Genomic DNA, 18,728 nt, shown 5'->3' on the forward strand with positions numbered 1-18,728 from the left:
AATGTTATGCTGTAGTACCTTATATAATCATGAATTATTGAGTTAGATGTTTTCAGAACAGGTTTGTTTCTTTTTTGTCTTCGTTACTTTGATAAAAGTATAATTTTAACAATATTCTGTTCGTGGTTTTTTTGTTTATGTAATTTTGAGAGAGGGGCAGAGAGAGATTCCCAAGCAGACTCTGCTCTGTCAGCACAGTGCCCAATGTGGGGCTTGAACTCACAAACCGTGAAATCATGACCTGAGCCGAGTCAGATGCTTAACTTACTGAGCTATCCAGGCACCCCCATCTTGTTCTAATATAAGTCTTGAATATCTATTTCATGAAAAAGACTTGAGACCATGGTCTATAATTTTTTTGATTTGTGGTGATTCATTGAGTATAGAAGCGTTGAAGAGCATGTTTACCGCTGCTTTTTTAAATGGAGCGATTTTGACACTTCTAATAAATTTTAATATTTTTATTGTTTTATAATGCATCTTACGATGTATAATGTATAAGATTTTATAAAATGTTAAGAGTAGTTTGAATAACTATCATTTATTAGCATTTCTTGAAGGTAAGATGTTTCAAACTAATTTTCAGAAAGTCTTCTGGTTAAAATGTCTTCTGTTCCTTTTTGCTGGTACTTTATAGTGAATGAGTATTGCATTTGGGAAATGAAATTAGCATTAGCAATACAGAAAATGTGAAAAAATTGGTATGTATCATTCTATTATGAAAGTATTTTTAGGATTCTGTATCCATACTTATTTTTATTAAGAAACATATCTGTCACTGATAGCTCAGTTTTTTCTTTTTAATGGAGAATATAGAATTCAAAGAGTATTTTTGAGGGGCATCTGGATTGTTCAAGTCATGATCTCACGGTTCGTGAGTTAAGTTCGAGCCCTGTGTTGGGCTCTGTGCTGACAGCTCAGAACGTAGAGTCTGCTTCAGATTCTGTCTCCCTCTTTCTCTGCCCCTCCCCTGCTCACTCTCTGTCCCTGTCTCTCAAAAATAAACACTGAAAAAAAATTAAATATTTTGAGCAATATAAAAGTTGTGTTAAAAAAAAAAAGTCCTGTTGGTTGCTTTTCGAACCACTGAAGTTAATACTCTGGAACTCCCAAATAATATAGTTACTTCATCAACTTCAATGATTTTATTTATAAAATAAGTAAAAAAGGCACCAGCCTTGGAGCCAGATCTGACATGAAATTCCATCCAGTTTCACTGCTTATAAGTTGTATGTAACTAAGTTATTCACTTACATCATATCTAAAAGGCAATAATAGATCCTATTTAATGTTTTAGAAGTAATTTGATAGTGGGTATTTATCACTTGAATGTCTGTTTAAAAAAATAGGCAATTATTGGGAAATGGGTAAAAGTAATTCCTTGATTTCCCGTAATGAAGGACAAACTTAATAGCATGTAGACAGAGGGCTGAGAATCCTCAAATTAAATGAGGTTTTGAATTCATTTAACTTTTAAGCTTCCTTTGGGATATTTACTGCTCATGGTGCCCCAGTTTATTAATAAGAAAAGGAACATGTGTTAGAATATAAATTGATAATCATTACCTTTGAGAAAGACTTCCTTTAGAAAAAATGACAGCTAAACTGAATGGTTTGCTTGATTGGATTTTATATTGACAAATGCTCTTTATGACAGCCAGCCAGTTGGTGTACTGTACTTTGAGTAATAGCGATTTTGAGAGTGCATCAATTTTAATGAATAATGAATGTATTTACCTAAATTCTAGGAAAGTCTTATTTCCCACATTTAGCACGTTTGGTGTCAGCATGCATCTAATTTAGATGATAGAGTGTACTTTTAGAACTGATTTCAACTTACATAGGAAATACAGTATATAGTTGGTTTGTATATGTCTTGTATAGGGGCTTAAAACTTGTTTTAAAACTTCTTGAATATTACAGTTTTTGTTTAGAAATCGGGCATTTAAACCATATTCTTAAAATTAATTTGAACTCTGCGCCGTTAATCACAGTAGCATGTAAGTGGAATCATACGATATTTATACTTCTGTGTATGACTCACCTTAGCATGATGTCATCACTATCCTTTGACGTCACTTGTCATTAAGCAAATCTAAAGTGAATGGGATTTTACTTTGATTGAAATGATTTGAATTAGTGCCGCGTGATGTGCATTTTTGTCCTGTCCAACTTGTAGGCAGAAAAAAACAGAGCTGCAGCAATGGCAAACAATCTACAAAAGGGAAGTGCTGGACCTATGAGGCTTTATGTGGGCTCGTTACACTTTAACATAACTGAAGATATGCTTCGGGGGATCTTTGAGCCTTTTGGAAGGGTAAGTCCCAGTATCTTCATACAATTCATTGCCTTTTCATGTATTCACAGTTGTGCAGTGATCAACTACATTCAGTGTTGAGTTTAGTTATTCCAGCATCTTGGGCAGTTTATCATGTGAGGTGTTACTGAGAATTAATGTTTGGTGTTTTTAGCATAATGGTGGAAAGGAAGCAAATTGTTAATTATTTCTAATACCTGATTGTAGGTTTACAAAGGAACTTTGGTTTTTAGTGGTTTGTTTTTGAGGCAAAAGAATAAGATCATATTTTTTCCCCCCCTGTTCCACAGTGCATAACTTCTTGTTTGGGACGTTTCTAGGCTTTTAGAAGATATTTTGGTGGAAATGAGGGGTTGTGATGTATTTTCAAAAAAAAGTTTTTTTTTTCTTTCCTAAATCTGAGAGAGCACAAACAGAACAGGGAGAGAGAGAAAATCTTAAGCAGGCTTCGCACCCAGCTTTGAGCCTGACACAGGGCTCAGTCCCTTGACCTGGGATGACGGCCTAAGGCAAAATCAATAGTTGTTCAACAGACTGAGCCACCCAGGAGCCCCTCAGTTCGTGGGTGGGGAGGACTTTTTTTTTTTTTTTTTTTTTAAGTTTATTTAATTTGAGAGAGTGAGGGAGGGAGGGACAGAGAAGGAGAGAGTGAGTCTCAAAGCAGGCTCTCCACTAGTAGTGCAGAGCCTGATGGGCTCAAACTCATGAAACTGTGAGGTCATAACCTGAGCTGAAACCAAGAGTCGAATGATTAACTGAATGAGCCATCCATGCGCCCCTGGATGAGTTTTTTTTATTAAAGAGGAATTTTTTTTAACGTTCGTTTAGTTTTGAAGTAGAGACAGAGCGTGAGTGTGGGAGGGGCAGAGAGGGAGACACAGAATCCTAAATGAGCTCCCGGCTCTGTGCTGTCAGCATAAAGCCTGACACGGGACTTGAACCCACAAACTGCGAGATCATGATATGAGCTGAAGTCAGACACTTAACCGACTGAGCCACCCAGGCGCCCCAGATGAGATTTTTTTAAAAAAATCATGTTTCAAGGAATAAAATGCTTTTGTTTCCTCCTTTTTGCTTCAATAATAATTATGATTTTCATTTTTAGATTGAAAGTATCCAACTCATGATGGATAGTGAAACAGGTCGATCTAAGGGATATGGTTTTATTACGGTAAGCAATTACCATGATTAACATCATGTTTACCAAATGTTGATGTTTAGCCAGTTTCCTATTCTGTATATGGTCATTAATTTCCATAGCTAAATCTCTGTGTCATTGAAGTTTATGATTCCATTATGAGTTCAGTTTCTTAGTACGTTTTATTACGTGTTTTTGTGAGTTGAATGAAAGTCTCTTGAAATTCTGTTTTACTTAAAATTCTTTTTGTGTGTCATCACCTCAAAACCATGATCAGAATTGTTTTATTATAAGGGTTTGTGGTTAACCAGCATAGCCCATTCCCTGATGAGAATAGAGTTTTGATGTGGCACTTGGGATAATTGAATGGAGGGGCCCCTTTAAAAGTAAATTCTCTTCTGTATTTCCCAATGTAATTCAATTACATCATCATATATCTTCAGGAGGTTCTGGAAACTATTTCTAGAGCAAATGTGAATTGGCACCATAGCTGCTATTGCAAAAAAAAAAAAAGAAAAAAAGTTTTTTTAAGGTTTATTTGTTTTTGAAAGAGAGAGAGAGCTTGAGCACAGGGGAGGGGCAGAGAGAGAGAGGGAGGCACAGATCCTGATGCAAGGCTCAAACACATGGACTATGAGTGAGATCAAGACTGGAGCTGAGGTTGGATGCTTAACCGACTGAGCCACCCAGGCACCCTGAAAAAAATTTTTTAAATACAAATAGGTCTGAATTCTAATCAAGAAATTATAATTGTATTGTGTTCAAATTTCAGTAAAATTTAAATGTTTTTTAGTGATAAAGTTTTGGTAATTGGAATTTTATCTTTCTCAATATGTATTAGTGAAAGGAGAAAAGTTTACTTATAAATTCTAGCTGTTCAGTCACTTAAATTTTTTTTTTAAACGTTTATTTATTTTTGAGACAGAGCATGAACAGGGGAGGGGCAGAGAGGGGGGGAAACACAGAATCTGAAACAGGCTCCAGGCTCTGAGCTGTCAGCACAGAGCCCGACGCGGGGCTCAAACTCACGGACCGTGAGATCATGACCTGAGCCGAAGTTGGACGCTTAACCTACCGAGCCACCCAGGCGCCCCAAGTCACTTTTTTTAAACTAATTTTTTATTTTGCTTCTAACAACATTAGTGTGGTTATTTTCCTCTGTGTGTGGTCAAGACATTTTATGTGTCACTTCTACTAAATTGAGTATTTCATCATGTGTTCCCTAAAATATTTTTTTTTATGTGATAGGTTTGGTGCTTGAATATTCAGTTAGTGGCCAGGCACAATTTTCATAGAAATCTTAGTAAATGTCAGATAAAACATGGCAGGCCTATTATTATTAAAAAAATTTGTTTTAATGTTTATATTTGAGACAGAGACCAAATGTCAGTTGTGGGGTGGTGGGCAGAGAGAGAGAGGGAGACACAGAGTCTGAGGCAGCTCCAGGCTCTGAGCTGTCCACACACAGCCCAATGCAGGGCTCAAACTTCAAGCCATGATATCTTGACCTCAGCTGAAGTCTGATGCTTAACCAACTGAGCCACCCAGGTGCTCCTCAAAAAATTTTTAATTATCAACTATACATATGCCATTTACTAAGATCTGGTACAAAGCTAGATTACGTAAATTTATATGGTGCTGTGTATTGGTAAATGTTTTCTGTTTTGTGACTCTCCATTATTTCTTCCTGTCTTGATAAAAGAGAAAAAAAATTATTTTGCAACATACTGGTAAAATATTAAGGTATGGAATTCATGAGAGTATATTTTTCTTCCATTAAGTGAAATACAGAGTGCAAATCAGTTTGTGTTTGCATCCTGGGAATTAAGAGTTTTCATGATGTTATTGGCAATAAAATGACCCAGGATTTTTTTTTTTTAAATAACATTTGAGTGATGTTTTAATTTTTCTAAATAGTTCTTTTTATAAAGAGAAGATAGTACCATGTTTATCTCGGCACATTAAAATTTGAAGTTTGAAAAATAACTTCACACGTTTTGTTACTAAGATTCCTTATTTCCAAGGGTAGGTGCCGTTACATGGTAATTTCTTGGAGTTGAAACCATCACGTCAACAAAACTGATTTGCATGAGCTTGCGGTTTGATCATATAGATTATGTTACTTAAAGTTAGGAATTTATACTTTATTGCCTATTCAGTTGTGTGATTATTAAATATACTAGAGTTAATAAGCATTTCTTTACCTTTGGTATATATGCGAACTTACATACAGGACTTTTTAATCCCCCTCTCGATTATACAGTTTTCCGATTCAGAATGTGCCAAGAAGGCTTTGGAACAACTTAATGGATTTGAGCTAGCAGGGAGGCCAATGAAAGTTGGTCATGTTACTGAACGTACTGATGCTTCCAGTGCTAGCTCATTTTTGGACAGTGATGAACTGGAAAGGACTGGAATTGACTTGGGAACAACTGGTCGTCTCCAATTAATGGCAAGACTCGCAGAGGGTAAGTTTTTCCTAGTGTTGTGAATGATTTATTGTTGGGATAGTAATGAAAAAGGTAACCCACACAGACTGATAAGTGGAAAAATATTTTTCTTATTTTGGAGTCAAGGTTATTATCTATTCTTGAGTGGTGTATATAGTTTTATAGGTGAAGTTATTGCCTTAAAATTTCTAATGGAATATACTTTATGGTGGTGCCTTTTGAGAACCATAGCATACATTATATGATTTTTTTTTGCTTGCTGCTGCTTTTTTTTTTTTTTTTTTTTTTTTTTTTTTTTGAGAGAGAGTACACATAGGGGAAGGGCAGAGAGAGAGAGGGAGACACAGAATCAGAAGCAGGCTCCAGGCTCTGAGCTATCAGCACAGAGCTCAACACAGGGCCCAAACCCATAAGCTGTGAGATATGACCTAACCGAAGTCAGATGTTCAACCATCTGAGCCACCCAGGCACCCCATCCTTTTGCTTTCGTATGATTATCATATCCTCATACTTAATAAATGTAGTGGCAGCTATCATACTATGTTTTTCTTGTAAATGCTTTTTTTTTTTAATTAAAAATATTTTTTAATGTTGGTTTATTTTTGAGACAGAGAGAGGGAGACATAATCAGGCAGGCTCCAGGCTCTGAGCTGTCAGCACAGAGCCCAGTGCAGGGCTTGAACTCCCAAGCTGTGAGATCATGACCTGAGTCAAACTTAGACACTTAACCGACTGAGCCACCCAGGCTTCCCCCCACCCCTTCCAAATTTTGCTTTTGAAGGAGCAAAAAAAGCATGAGCAGGGAAGGGACAGAGAGAGGAGAGAGCAAGAATCCTAAGCAGGGTTGCACACTGCCAGTGTGGAGCCAGATGTAGGGCTTGAACTCAAGAACCTTGAGATCATGAATTGAGTCCAGTCACTTACCCACTGAGCCACCCAGTTACCCCTGCTTGTAAATACTTCTAGTGAAGTGATTTTGGTAGTAGTGAGCACCTGGAAAACTGTGTTTTTCTTCCCTTAACATAAAGACTTCAAGATCTGTTCTTTTACACAGGTACAGGTTTGCAGATCCCACCAGCAGCACAGCAGGCTCTACAAATGAGTGGCTCTTTGGCATTTGGTGCTGTGGCAGGTAGGAATTGAATCTTTTCTAATTTGAAATCATTGTTTTTTTCACCTAATTCGAAAATTTGCCAAATTTTCGCATTTAAAAGGACTTACTGAGAATTCAATTCATCAAGTACTTTTAGCCTATAAATTTCAAGGAAATGGAGAGAATTATTCAGTAATCATAACAGGCTGTTAGGGCATTTTTTTGTACCCTACCTACCAATTTTTAGTTTGAAATTGCCTAGAAATTACACTTTTTAAAATGTGACTTTTCTTGAACACCAGCAAGTTTATATTGTTTCAAAAAAGTTTCTTTGTAATGTTTGAGTTTAGAAAACTATCAGAGGCCTTTAAATCAAGGTGTATGTAAAATAATTTCAGTATCAAGAGTGCAAAGAAAACTGCTTTCCTTTAAAAAGTACATACAATTTTTAGATAATGAGTTAGGGTAATAGCTTCCGAAGAAGGCAAGAAAAGAAGAGTGGTTTTATTACAGTTATGTGACAAAGAGTTCAGGTTATGAAACCTCCTTTTTCTTTCTTTATGGCTTAAGTACCTCAGATTTGCTTTTATAAACCTTGATGCTAACCCAAATCCATGAGCTAGGATAGCATTTAATTTTGAAGTGTTGGAAGACCTTGCTATCTTAGGGCATCTAAAAAGAACAAATTTATATCCTAAGAAAGTATAGCACTTTGTATTATGAATTGGTCCTTTGATCTCCCCTGTGAAGTAAGAGGTAAGAGTAAGACCACAGTACTGCATCTAAATACACTCTAAAAGGCCATGTAGTTGATTCATGATTTCCGTTTAAATCAAAAGATCATTAATTAAAGGAGAGGGTTATTTTTGCTTTTCTATTATACTTGGTATTAAGAGAGAAGGGATTTTTCAGTGTTTTCCTGTTTAGTAGATGTCCACAAGTTTAAGTACCTTTAGAAAGTCTGTCTTTTGTGTATCTCCTGCCAGATTGTTATTTATTTTGAAATCTGATAGGTGCTCTGTAAAATTTCTGACAAAACCCTACCAACGTTGTCCTTACGTGAAGAAAAATTATAACCATTAACGCATTTCTGTATTTTGAGTCACTGGTTAACTCCCTCGGGGATCACTAAGTTGTTTAGACTTTATAAACAAGTATTAGACAATTTCTTGAGTGATGAAAGAGGCCTAGCATGCCACTTGGTGTAATCAGAGACATTAAAGGAGAACCCATCCCTTCCAGAAATGTAACCCAGTCTATGGTTTGAAAATTACTATTTAATCTGAAAACTATTTTTATATTGCTTCTCATTGTTCAGGTCATTCTTTAATAATTTAGAAAATGCTTGATTGTTTACCATATTCTAAGTGTTTCATTAGAGGCTAGTGAAGGTTTATACGTTGTCTTCCGGGATTTAATGCATATGATTCATTTCTAAACATTCTTACTTAATAACCTGGATGCAGTATCAAATATGTTGATTCTATGTTCTTCATAAATAATATTGTAACCTAATTGAAGATTTTCAAAAGTTAGACATCATTGCTATTCCTTGCCATTATTTCTCGATACATGGAATTATGAGCACACTTACTGTGCGATTTATATTAAGGTGGGCTGATTGTGATCAATTAAAACTATAAATGTCCATATGGATTGGTTAAAAAAGCCACTTAGCTGTATTTGTTACCCTCCCCCTTTTTGTTGATTGAGATGATTATCAAGTTTGATTCTGTCTTTACATATAAAATGCTATTGCTACCAAATTAGTAATTAACACTCAAGTTTTAGGTAAATGTTTACATAACTTGGTATTTTTCTCCAGATAGTCATCATTAAAACCTTACACATTTCTTGTTGAAATGAAATAAATTGCTGAGTGTTAATGTGTCTAAAGCCCTTTCCCCTAAGCTCTTTAGACTGCTCTTTGAAACCAAGGGTGAGTCAGCACTCTATCCAGGATCTTATTTGAAAGTTTAACAATTAGTTGTTTCTAAGATGGGAATCCTTAACTTTATGAAACCCATGCCTTGTTTACTAACTTATCACAAATGATCTTAAAAGTGATTTTTGACATATTGATAGGGATTTACATACACTTAAAATAGCATGGGCTTCTTTGTGTATGTGTGTGTATGTATGTATTTATCTTTTAACCTTTGCTTATTTTTGAGAGAGAGGCAGAGATAGAATCCTAAGCAGCCTCCAGGCTCTGAGCTGTCAGCACAAAGGCCTGTGCAGGGTCAGACTCATGAACTGGGAGATCATTACCTGAGCTGAAGTCGGATACTCAACCAACTGAGCCACCCAGGCTCCCCTCTTTTTCAAATACTTAAGTAATCTCTATACCCAACGTGGGCCTTGAACTCACGTCTCAGAGATCAAGAGTTACATGGTCTTCTGACAGAGCAGCCAGGGACCCCATAGCATGGATTTGTGATTACATATTTTTTCCCATTTTGGGGGGATAAAAGACATTGTGTGTTTTGTTTGACACTGTTCCTATGGTCATGTCTTCAAGTTCCTTCAGTATAAACCAGATACTTAAACTCCTTGAGGTCCCAATTTTGAGCACCTAGGACCCAGGTATTTTTAAGATCCCAGTATAACTTGGGCTGCAGATTCTTTCTTATCGCCCCCCCCCCCCCCGCCCCAGCTTTTTAAATTTTTACTTCTAAGTAATCATTATACCCAGTGTGGGCCACAAACTCAACCCTGAGTTCAAGAGTCACCCACTCCACTGATGGAGCCAGCTAGACCCCCCCCCCATTTTTGCCCATTTTTCCCCCTATTTTGAGAGAGAGTGCGAGTGGGGAGGGGCATAGAGAGAGAATCCCAAGCTGCCAGTTCAGAGGCTAATTGGGGGCTTGAACTCCTGAAACCACAGGATCATGATCTGAGCTGAATCCAAAAGTCGGATGCTTAACCGACTGAGCCTCCCAACCCCCCCCCACCCATTTTTGTCCATTTTTAAGTTTTTCCGTACTCAGCAAGAAACCCAGATGAAGTGTTGCAATTGAATCACATGTTAATGAAAATTAGGTTGCTGTATCTGAACAGTTCTTATGTTGTGTATTAAAACTTTTAAGCTTCAAGATAGCTTTACAACACAATGCCATTTTCTTTGGCATTAGATTAGATTTACTGTCTAGCAGCTTTCTAACAACTTGCCTTCCAATGGAGAATTTAATGATTATATGAGAAAATACACTGGTAAAAATCCCCGTTCTGTTTATTTTTAATAGTGACTAGATGATTAAATTTGTCTTGTATTTCATAGGTGATAGTAAACTTGGTTAGAATTTATTCCTGCTTCATTAAGTTTGCAGACTAAGCCAGAAAACCAGACATAATTAAACTGTCACCTTCTGGGCTAAATATCCCAAGTACTTGGAATTGAATTCTCAAGATCAGGGTTTTCATGTATTTTCTGACTGGTGTGCTTCCCTTTCCCCATTTCCCATTATTCCCATATGAAGAGTAGTATAGTGGAATTCATTGGAGATTTGGTAGAGTAGTAGGAGTAGGAAGAAAGAGGCATAAGTAAGTTTCCCAGCATAGGAGGAAAGAAAAAGGCCCCAAAGCCTTGTCAATGAGGAATGGGGAAGGAGGTTTGGCTGCCAGGTTTTACTATAAGTTTATTTTGATAAACCCTGCTACTGTAGTCCTCTTTTATTAATACTTTCCTGACATTTACCCTGTTAGTTGAGGCTCTTCATTGTTCCTGCACTGAGCTGTAGAATTCTCTTTTGTTATAGATTTGCAAACAAGACTTTCTCAACAGACTGAAGGTGAGTTGAGCTTTTTATTTGTCTTTGAAATAGATGTTAATGTAGTAGCCAGACATAGTTGTTTGTTTATATTTAATATATCATTTGTTACATTTTGTATTTTGGATTCAGTTTTTAGAGAATGACATAAAATTCCCATCTGTTTAATGTGTATTTCAGTTGGGCTAATCCAAATCATTACAATTCCATGGATAAAGAAAATGAAAATGTCTGTATTTTTTGCTTTAGTCTGCTTAGAATTATTTTTAGCCTTATATGCTTATCTTTGTGTTCCTGTTACTAGTTTTGTATAATTAAAAGTTGGAAAACAGAATTTATTGTTTCAGTACACAAATCTTTAAGGAATCTGAACTTAACATAAGGTCAAGGACTCTAATGTTAATGATTTATATTAATAGTGCCAAGCAGTGAGACAATTATCCAGAACTAAATTGCATGCATATTTCAAAGAGTTGAAATTATTTCTAAAGTAGGGTATTTTTTCTTGTTTCGATTACCAAGTAAATCTCTGCTATTTGTTAGAGCATTTCACTTCTGAGCAAAATCAGTATCCATCTTTCATAGGTTGTATTTATGAGTTATTTTGGAGAATGATTCTTTATGGAAAAAGGTCTACCATGTTCCTTGATAGGAATTAAATGTATATTTTAATTCTTTTCCAGCAAGTGAGACATTTGCACTCACCTTTTTTTTTTAACAGATTTTATTACTATTTTTAAATTTATTTATTTTATTTTTCTTTTAATTTTTTTTTTTCAACGTTTATTTATTTTTGGGACAGACAGAGACAGAGCATGAACGGGGGAGGGGCAGAGAGAGAGGGAGACACAGAATCGGAAACAGGCTCCAGGCTCTGAGCCATCAGCCCAGAGCCTGACGCGGGGCTCGAACTCCCGGACCGCGAGATCGTGACCTGGCTGAAGTCGGACGCTTAACCGACTGCGCCACCCAGGCGCCCCAACTATTTTTAAATTTAAATATTATTTAATATACAGTGCAATATTGGTTTCAGGAGTGTACAGATTTTAAAAAGTAGAACTAGTGAATTTTTCTATTAGATTTCTATGCTGAATTCATTGTGTTTGCATTCATCTAGATTGAGCTGGAATGTTTCTATCATATATTTTCTAAATATTTTTCAGTATTCATAATATACTTCATTTGAGAAAATGGAAAACAAAGTACTCTTCAGTTTTATAAATGACCTAGTGTTTATTTCCAAGAGTACTTCCATTTGTTTATGGTACAGGTACACAGTGGGCCTCATTTCTATCTTCATTGTCACATAAGCATGGTTACATCTGTAACTTTTCTGAATAGAGTTTGACATTTGTGAGCTGTTTTAGCTTATTTATTTTAATATGAAGCTTCTTGAAAGAAAAATAAGTAATAAAGGAGCAAAGAGCACTTGTAATTATCAAAAATAATAATCCTTAATGATGCATTTCATGCATGGCCCTAAGTTCTATTCAGTGAAATAATTTCTCATACTTCTCAGGTGATTGTTCGTTTTAATTACCCTAATTTCTAATGCGCTGTTTTATCCTTAGCTTTGTTTGTTGTTATATATTGGAATGAAATTTGGTCAAATATAATGATTACGGTGAGTTCTGTAACAGCTACTGGTAATGTTTGTGAATATCATAAAAGCAATGGGGCACCTGTCTTGACAGTGCTCACTTGAAACTTCAAACCAGTGTGAGTTTTAAATGTTCTTCCTGGATATTAGTGTCCAGTAGTTTTTCTTTTTTAATAGTGAATATTATAGATAATATGCTACTTTTAGTGTTTATTGTGCTATAACAGACCTAATAATTAAAAAATTCTCATTTGAGGGGTGACTGGGTGGCTCAGTTGGTGAAGTTGTACGACTCTTGATCTCTGGCCTTGAGCTAAGGGTTGTGAGTTTAAGCCCCACATTGGGCAATGGAGCCTACTAAAACCCTCATTTGATTTAATAATAGGGTTTATATTTCTGGGATATTAGATTTTAAATGGTTGGATTGTTTTGTGCCTCTTATTTTTAAACAATCCTTTTATAATGTTTTATTTGAAAGGAAATATATAACTATTATGGGCAGAAACCTAAGGAATACAAAAGGGTATAGATTTATTTGGCATTTTAAAGGCTGCATTTTCATCATCCCCTGCTTCTTGGGGAATAAACTCCAGCAGTTCTACAGAATCAATCTGTTTTATCCTTTACCTTTCTGGATTGGTTTCTATGGATATTCATCTAAGTGAACGGATTTTGATTACACCTAAGGTTTCCGTTCTAAAAATAAAAAATTTTCCAACTCAAGATTGGGTATTTCAAATGTTAGGTTGCCCCCGATTCTGGCAACTCAAATTGGGTACTGTTCCACACTTTGATAGTATTATTAAGTAAGTAAATTAGTGAAGTGACTGACTATCCTAGTCTCAAAGTTGGCGTTTCTTGGTTTTGTTTTATTCATTAGGGATATTCTCATGCATTTTCCAAGAAACTAATTTATTTCTCTCTCTCTCTTTTTTTTTTTTTGTTTTGTTTTGTTTTTTTTTTTTAGCTTCAGCTTTAGCTGCAGCTGCCTCTGTCCAGCCTCTTGCAACACAGTGTTTTCAACTCTCTAACATGTTTAACCCTCAAACGTAAGTAATGTACTTTGGTCAAGTTGAAAATGGTATATACAATTGACAACTCAACAGTTGCAAGGATTAGAAGGCACTGATAACTGCCCGCACAGTCGAAATCCAGGTGTAACTTCTGAATCTGCCAAAAGTTTACTAACAGCCTAATGTTGACTAAAAGCCTTATAGTAACCCAATGTTGATAACACATGTTTTGTATAAGTCTTATATAGTGCATTCTTACAATAAGCTAAAGAAAAGAAAAGCCTAAGAAAGAGAAACTACATTTATAGTACTGTATTGTATTTTCTCAGAAAAATTCATGTATAAGTGGACCCATGCAGTTCAAACCTATGTTGTTCGGTGGTCAGCTGTACTGTGAAATGTTTAGTATTCAGCTTTTAAAAAAAGTTTTTATTTTGAGAGACCAAACAGTGCGTACACAGTAGAGGGGCAGAGAGAGGAGAAAGAGAATCCCAAGCAGGCTTCTTGCTGTAGGCGCAGAGCCTGACATGGGGCTCAAAACCATAAAGTGCAAGATCATGACTTAAGCCAAAACCAAGAGTCAGATGTTTAACCAACTGAGCCTCCAAGGCGCCCCAATATTCCGTTTTCCTAAGTTAACTTTTACGATGTTTCAGTATATTTCATAGTTGAAATAATATAACGATTTTGATCCTTTTGGGGTATTTTAATGCTAACTTTTATATTGCTAATTCCTTTGGGTGTGTTTGTAAGATTGGAATTGAATTGAAAGGTATGTAGGTTTTATTTTCCAATTACATCTAAGTAATTTTATATGATATTTTGTATCTGTTTATTTTTTAATTGTAGTTTATATATAATGTGTTACATTAGTTACAGGCTCATAAGATAGTTGTTCTTCAGCTCTGTACCTTATGTTCACCAAAGGTGTAGATCTGTCAACATACACTTCTATTACAGTACCGTTGACTATATTTCCTATCCTGTACTTTTCGTCCCTGTTGACTTATTCCATAACTGAAAACCTGTATTTCTCCCACTCCCCTTCATCTGTTTTACCCATCCCCGGACCCTGCTCACTTCTGTCAATCACTGTTTTGTTCTCTGTATTTATCGGTCTGTTTGTACTTTTTTTTGGTTGTTCATATTTGTATTTGTGTTTATTTCTATTGCTAGTTTACTCTTACCAGTTACTGGTTTTGAAATTCTAATCTTACATAGGAGAAGAGGATCTTAAAAAATTTTCTTCCTAAAGATAAGTGCAGGCTGGAAATTAGGAATTTCTCTTTCCTGAGGTGCCTTGGTGGCTCAGTTGGTAGAGCATGTGACTCTTGATCTTGGGGCGGGGAAATAGAAAAAGGGAATTTCTCTTTCCTAATGCCTAGGTAATGATTAGAATTCCATTTATCAGTCCAAACTTTTGTTTGTTTTATAAATCATTTATAATATACTCCAAGGTAAATGTAGATATCCTGTTCAATTGATTTAATAACCATATTTTATGAAGCATTGGTTTATACAATAGTAATTTGTATCATGCTGTTTGCATTGTTTATAATCATGGTTTACCATAGAAGGAGCCCTTCATTCTTGTGTTCTTTTGGTAACATCAAATTCTTTATTTTGGCTTTATCTGTGAAATGATTATAGGCATTTGGTATAAGTATATTCTATTTTTGGTATATATTTGGTATAAGTATAAATTAATATATATCAATAAATAATGTAAAAGATAGAGTTAAGTTCATAAGCTTTGTTTCAAACAGTTCTTTATATCTTGGTTTTTATTTCCTCCAGTGTACTACACTGCTAAAGATGAGTGATTTTTAAATAAAAGAATTCATATTTCAAATATTTTTATACAGGTGAGCCTACATATGTAACATTTTACAAGGTTGGTATCTGATAGAGCTTAATAATTTCTTACAGAGAAGAAGAAGTTGGATGGGATACAGAGATTAAGGATGATGTGATTGAAGAATGTAATAAACATGGAGGAGTTATTCATATTTACGTTGACAAAAATTCAGCTCAGGTATTTTTTTCTTTATTCCCTAGAGCAAGAGAAGTTTAATCTGCCTTTTAAGTGCCTCCGGTATTTTGATCTTAATAAATATAAGATGTTGTTAATATTTTGTGACTTAGCCTTCACATATACTCGGGGCATATTCCCAGTCTTAAGTTTTTGTTTAATTCTGAAAGAAACTTTAACATACTAAATATATACCCTTCAAAAGAAGGGTGTATTTGTAATAATTGAAGAGTAGACTAGGCCATTTTATAGCTGTGTTGCTGGTTAGTGTTGAAAGCTTGCCATGAAATCCTGGCCTCTTGATTCATTGTTTAATTGCTTTGAAATGATAGAGAAAAAGTGTAGAACAAGTCTTTTGGAGGATAAAATGATTTCAATGCAACTCTAGGTGTACATACTAGCTAATGAAACAATTATTTGGTTGAAGAGCAGTTATTTTTACAGGCAACTTGAGTAAACCTATTCAAATTCATGTTATTTCCTACGTGCCCTTAACCTTTTTTGTTGTCTTTCAGGGCAATGTGTATGTGAAGTGCCCATCAATTGCAGCAGCCATTGCTGCTGTCAATGCATTACATGGCAGGTGGTTTGCTGGTGAGTTTGATGTGTTTTTTTCTGCTTGATTATTATGAAGGATATAATTTAAGTGAACATGCTTAAACCCTATCTGTTTCTTTCAACAGGTAAAATGATAACAGCAGCATATGTACCTCTTCCAACTTATCACAACCTCTTCCCTGATTCTATGACAGCAACGCAACTACTGGTTCCAAGTAGACGATGAAGGAAGATATAGTCCCTTATGTACATAGCTTTTTTTCTTTCTTGAGAATTCATCTTGAGTTATCTTTTATTTAGATAAAAATAAAGAGGCAAGGGTCTACTGTCATTTGTATACAATTCCTGTTACCTTGAAAAAATAAAAATGTTAACAGGAATGCAGTGTGCTCATTATCCCTAACTAGCAAATCCCACTGTATACAAAGCTGTTCTCTTGTTCTGCCTTTTAAATGTACATGTAGAAAATTACATTAAGGATCTATAGGAATAGCTCTAGGGGGGAACAAATGTGCTTAATGTAAAAAGGCAGACAGGGATGTAATTATGTTTTTAATGTTTCAGAAGCCTAACTTTTTACACAGCAGTTACATTTCACGTTTCACTAATGTTGATATTTGGCTAATGGTTTGGCAGAGGTTTCTAGAGTACACTTTTAGTGTATGGGAATTCAAGACAGCTAAAGGGCTGTATGATTAACATCTCATCTTGCATCATGATCAATTGGCAAGAAAAGGAGATTTCAAGATTACATTTCCAGATGGTATCTTTTCAATTTAATGTATCTGTAAAAGTTTCTTTGTAAATATTATGTGTTCTGGTGTGTCTTAAGATTCCAAACAAAATGATCCCTGCATTTCCTCAAAATGTTTAGTGGCAGTCTGGTAAGCAAAGCAGTCTGAGCAAGAAATAGGAAATGCAGAAATAGGTTTTGTCTGGTTGCATATAATCTTTGCTCTTTTTAAGCTCTGTGAGCTCTGAAATATATTTTTGGGTTACTTCAGTGTGTTTGACAAGACAGCTTGATATTTCTATCAAACAAATGACTTTCATATTGCAACAACCTTTGTAAGAACCACTCAAATAAAATTCTCTTAAAAAGGCCACAAGAAATCTTCATTTTTGAAATGTTTTAAAGTCATAGAAACTTCAAAATAGCATACTAGTTTCTTTGACTTTTGGTAGTTAATGAAGACTTGCTTCTTTGGGAAAATAGTGTGCAGAGTCTGGGGAAACTGTTGTCCTCAAGTTGTCTCTACATTGCTCCGTATCTCCATCTTAGCACTGTACTTCCTTAGGGTAATGCATCAAAACTTTAGGGATTTTCCATCAAGAAAACCAAACAAATCTGCCCACACCTTAAACCTGGGTAGTCTTAATTCTTTCTTGTGTCTGGGCGTCTTTGTGAGAAATGTTTCTGTATTTAAACACTGAACGAAATGGTGTAAGTTCAAACAGATTTAAGTGATTTCCCGGTTTAACTGCATGTTACTATAAAGGAATTTGAACTTGGAATAAGCCATCACCATTATATTCTGAACTCTGTTTCAAGTTTATCTACCTTGAACCTTTGAGTTGTTGCCCCAAATGGAATTACTTTCCAGTACCAATTTCTTCACCTGCTTATTTCTTTCTACTATATTGATTCGTTAGTGTTAAGGCCCAAGTTTTAATAGGTTTAGTTGGATATCCAAAAGTAATCAGTTTGGAGGTATGATTTTCTACCAGTCCTTTTAATGGATACTTAGAATTTCTTCCCTTAATTGCTTCAGTTACTTAACCCAAAGGAAATTTTCAAGATTCAATTATTTTTCAACTCTAGGCAGCACTGTTCCTTGGGGCAGACTTCTGTCAATGTTCTTTTGAAATCTAGTATCTTCATAATTTTCTATTCTAGATTCATATCCTATCAGGTTTGTTCTATCATTCCTTTCTGGGAGCTGGGCCAACTTAGGCATTTAATTAACCTCATAGGTGGTAGAGGTGGCAAAAATTTGCCCACTGCTGCAGAATGAGATGTAAACGATGTTAAGGGAAATGTACAAGTAATTGGAATAGTGTGAGGGACAGAAAGTAGTCAAATGAATTTAAGTGAGATCCTTCAGGTAATCCATTCCTGAGACCACATCCCACTCTGGGAAATCTAGCTGCTGTAGTTACCCTGGTTAGTGTAGTGTCTTGGTTGCAGCTGCAGGAGTGTCCTTAGGACACCCAAATATTCCCAAAATAATTTATGTCTGTCATAACATTACCGTTTTCGTTGAGGGGTAATGATTCTTTTTTAAAGTAGGTTCCATGTTCAGAGTTGAGCCCAATGCAGGATTTGAACTTGAGATCAAGACATTTAACCGACTGAGCCGCTCAGGTGCCCCAAGGGGCAGTGCGGTTTTAAAGCACAGTTTGTCAAGAGTTGTGTGGCAGGAGTAGGTGAAGGACACTTGGCCTTATTACAAGGAACCTATCTTATGAAACCAATTCCCAGTGTTGGGGGCAGGGGTCAGTGTTATACAATTGATATCCTCACAGATGGCTGGTTAGGAAATTATGTGAATTTTGTGCTGTTAAGCTACAGAAATGTCTGATAGTTTGAGTTTGTTTCCCCATGGATGATTTATTCTTTTCCTGATTAAGTCAAACCTTGAAGGACAATTTTTTTTTTTAAGGTTTATTTTTGAGAGAGAGAATGCAAGTGGGTTAGGGGCAGAGAGGGAGACACAGAATCCGAAGCAAGCTCCAGGCTCTGAGCTGTCAGCACAG

General features: G+C 35.7%; 1 protein-coding gene across 4 annotated transcripts in view; it reads left to right on the top strand.

The window, feature by feature from the left end:
- RBM39 (RNA binding motif protein 39) overlaps positions 1–17,075 on the top strand; it is a 30,899-nt gene extending 13,824 nt beyond the window's left edge. For 2 of the 4 annotated variants that reach the window (XM_047068405.1, XM_047068407.1), the window contains 9 exons: positions 2,180–2,317; positions 3,423–3,488; positions 5,719–5,923; positions 6,960–7,037; positions 10,739–10,789; positions 13,336–13,417; positions 15,311–15,416; positions 15,929–16,007; positions 16,097–17,075. In XM_047068405.1, coding sequence (XP_046924361.1) covers positions 2,180–2,317; positions 3,423–3,488; positions 5,719–5,923; positions 6,960–7,037; positions 10,739–10,789; positions 13,336–13,417; positions 15,311–15,416; positions 15,929–16,007; positions 16,097–16,197 — 906 coding nt within the window. In that variant the 3' untranslated portion in view covers positions 16,198–17,075. The remainder of the gene's footprint in view (positions 1–2,179; positions 2,318–3,422; positions 3,489–5,718; positions 5,924–6,959; positions 7,038–10,738; positions 10,790–13,335; positions 13,418–15,310; positions 15,417–15,928; positions 16,008–16,096) is intronic. The other 2 variants (XM_047068406.1, XM_047068408.1) reach the window with 1 other exon arrangement.
- The last annotated feature ends 1,653 nt before the right edge of the window (positions 17,076–18,728 follow it).

This window comes from Lynx rufus, unplaced genomic scaffold (assembly GCF_022079265.1).
Source record: "Lynx rufus isolate CCGP_SWC_20201006 ecotype Redwood Valley unplaced genomic scaffold, mLynRuf1.p SCAF_8, whole genome shotgun sequence".
Taxonomy (NCBI): domain Eukaryota; kingdom Metazoa; phylum Chordata; class Mammalia; order Carnivora; family Felidae; genus Lynx; species Lynx rufus.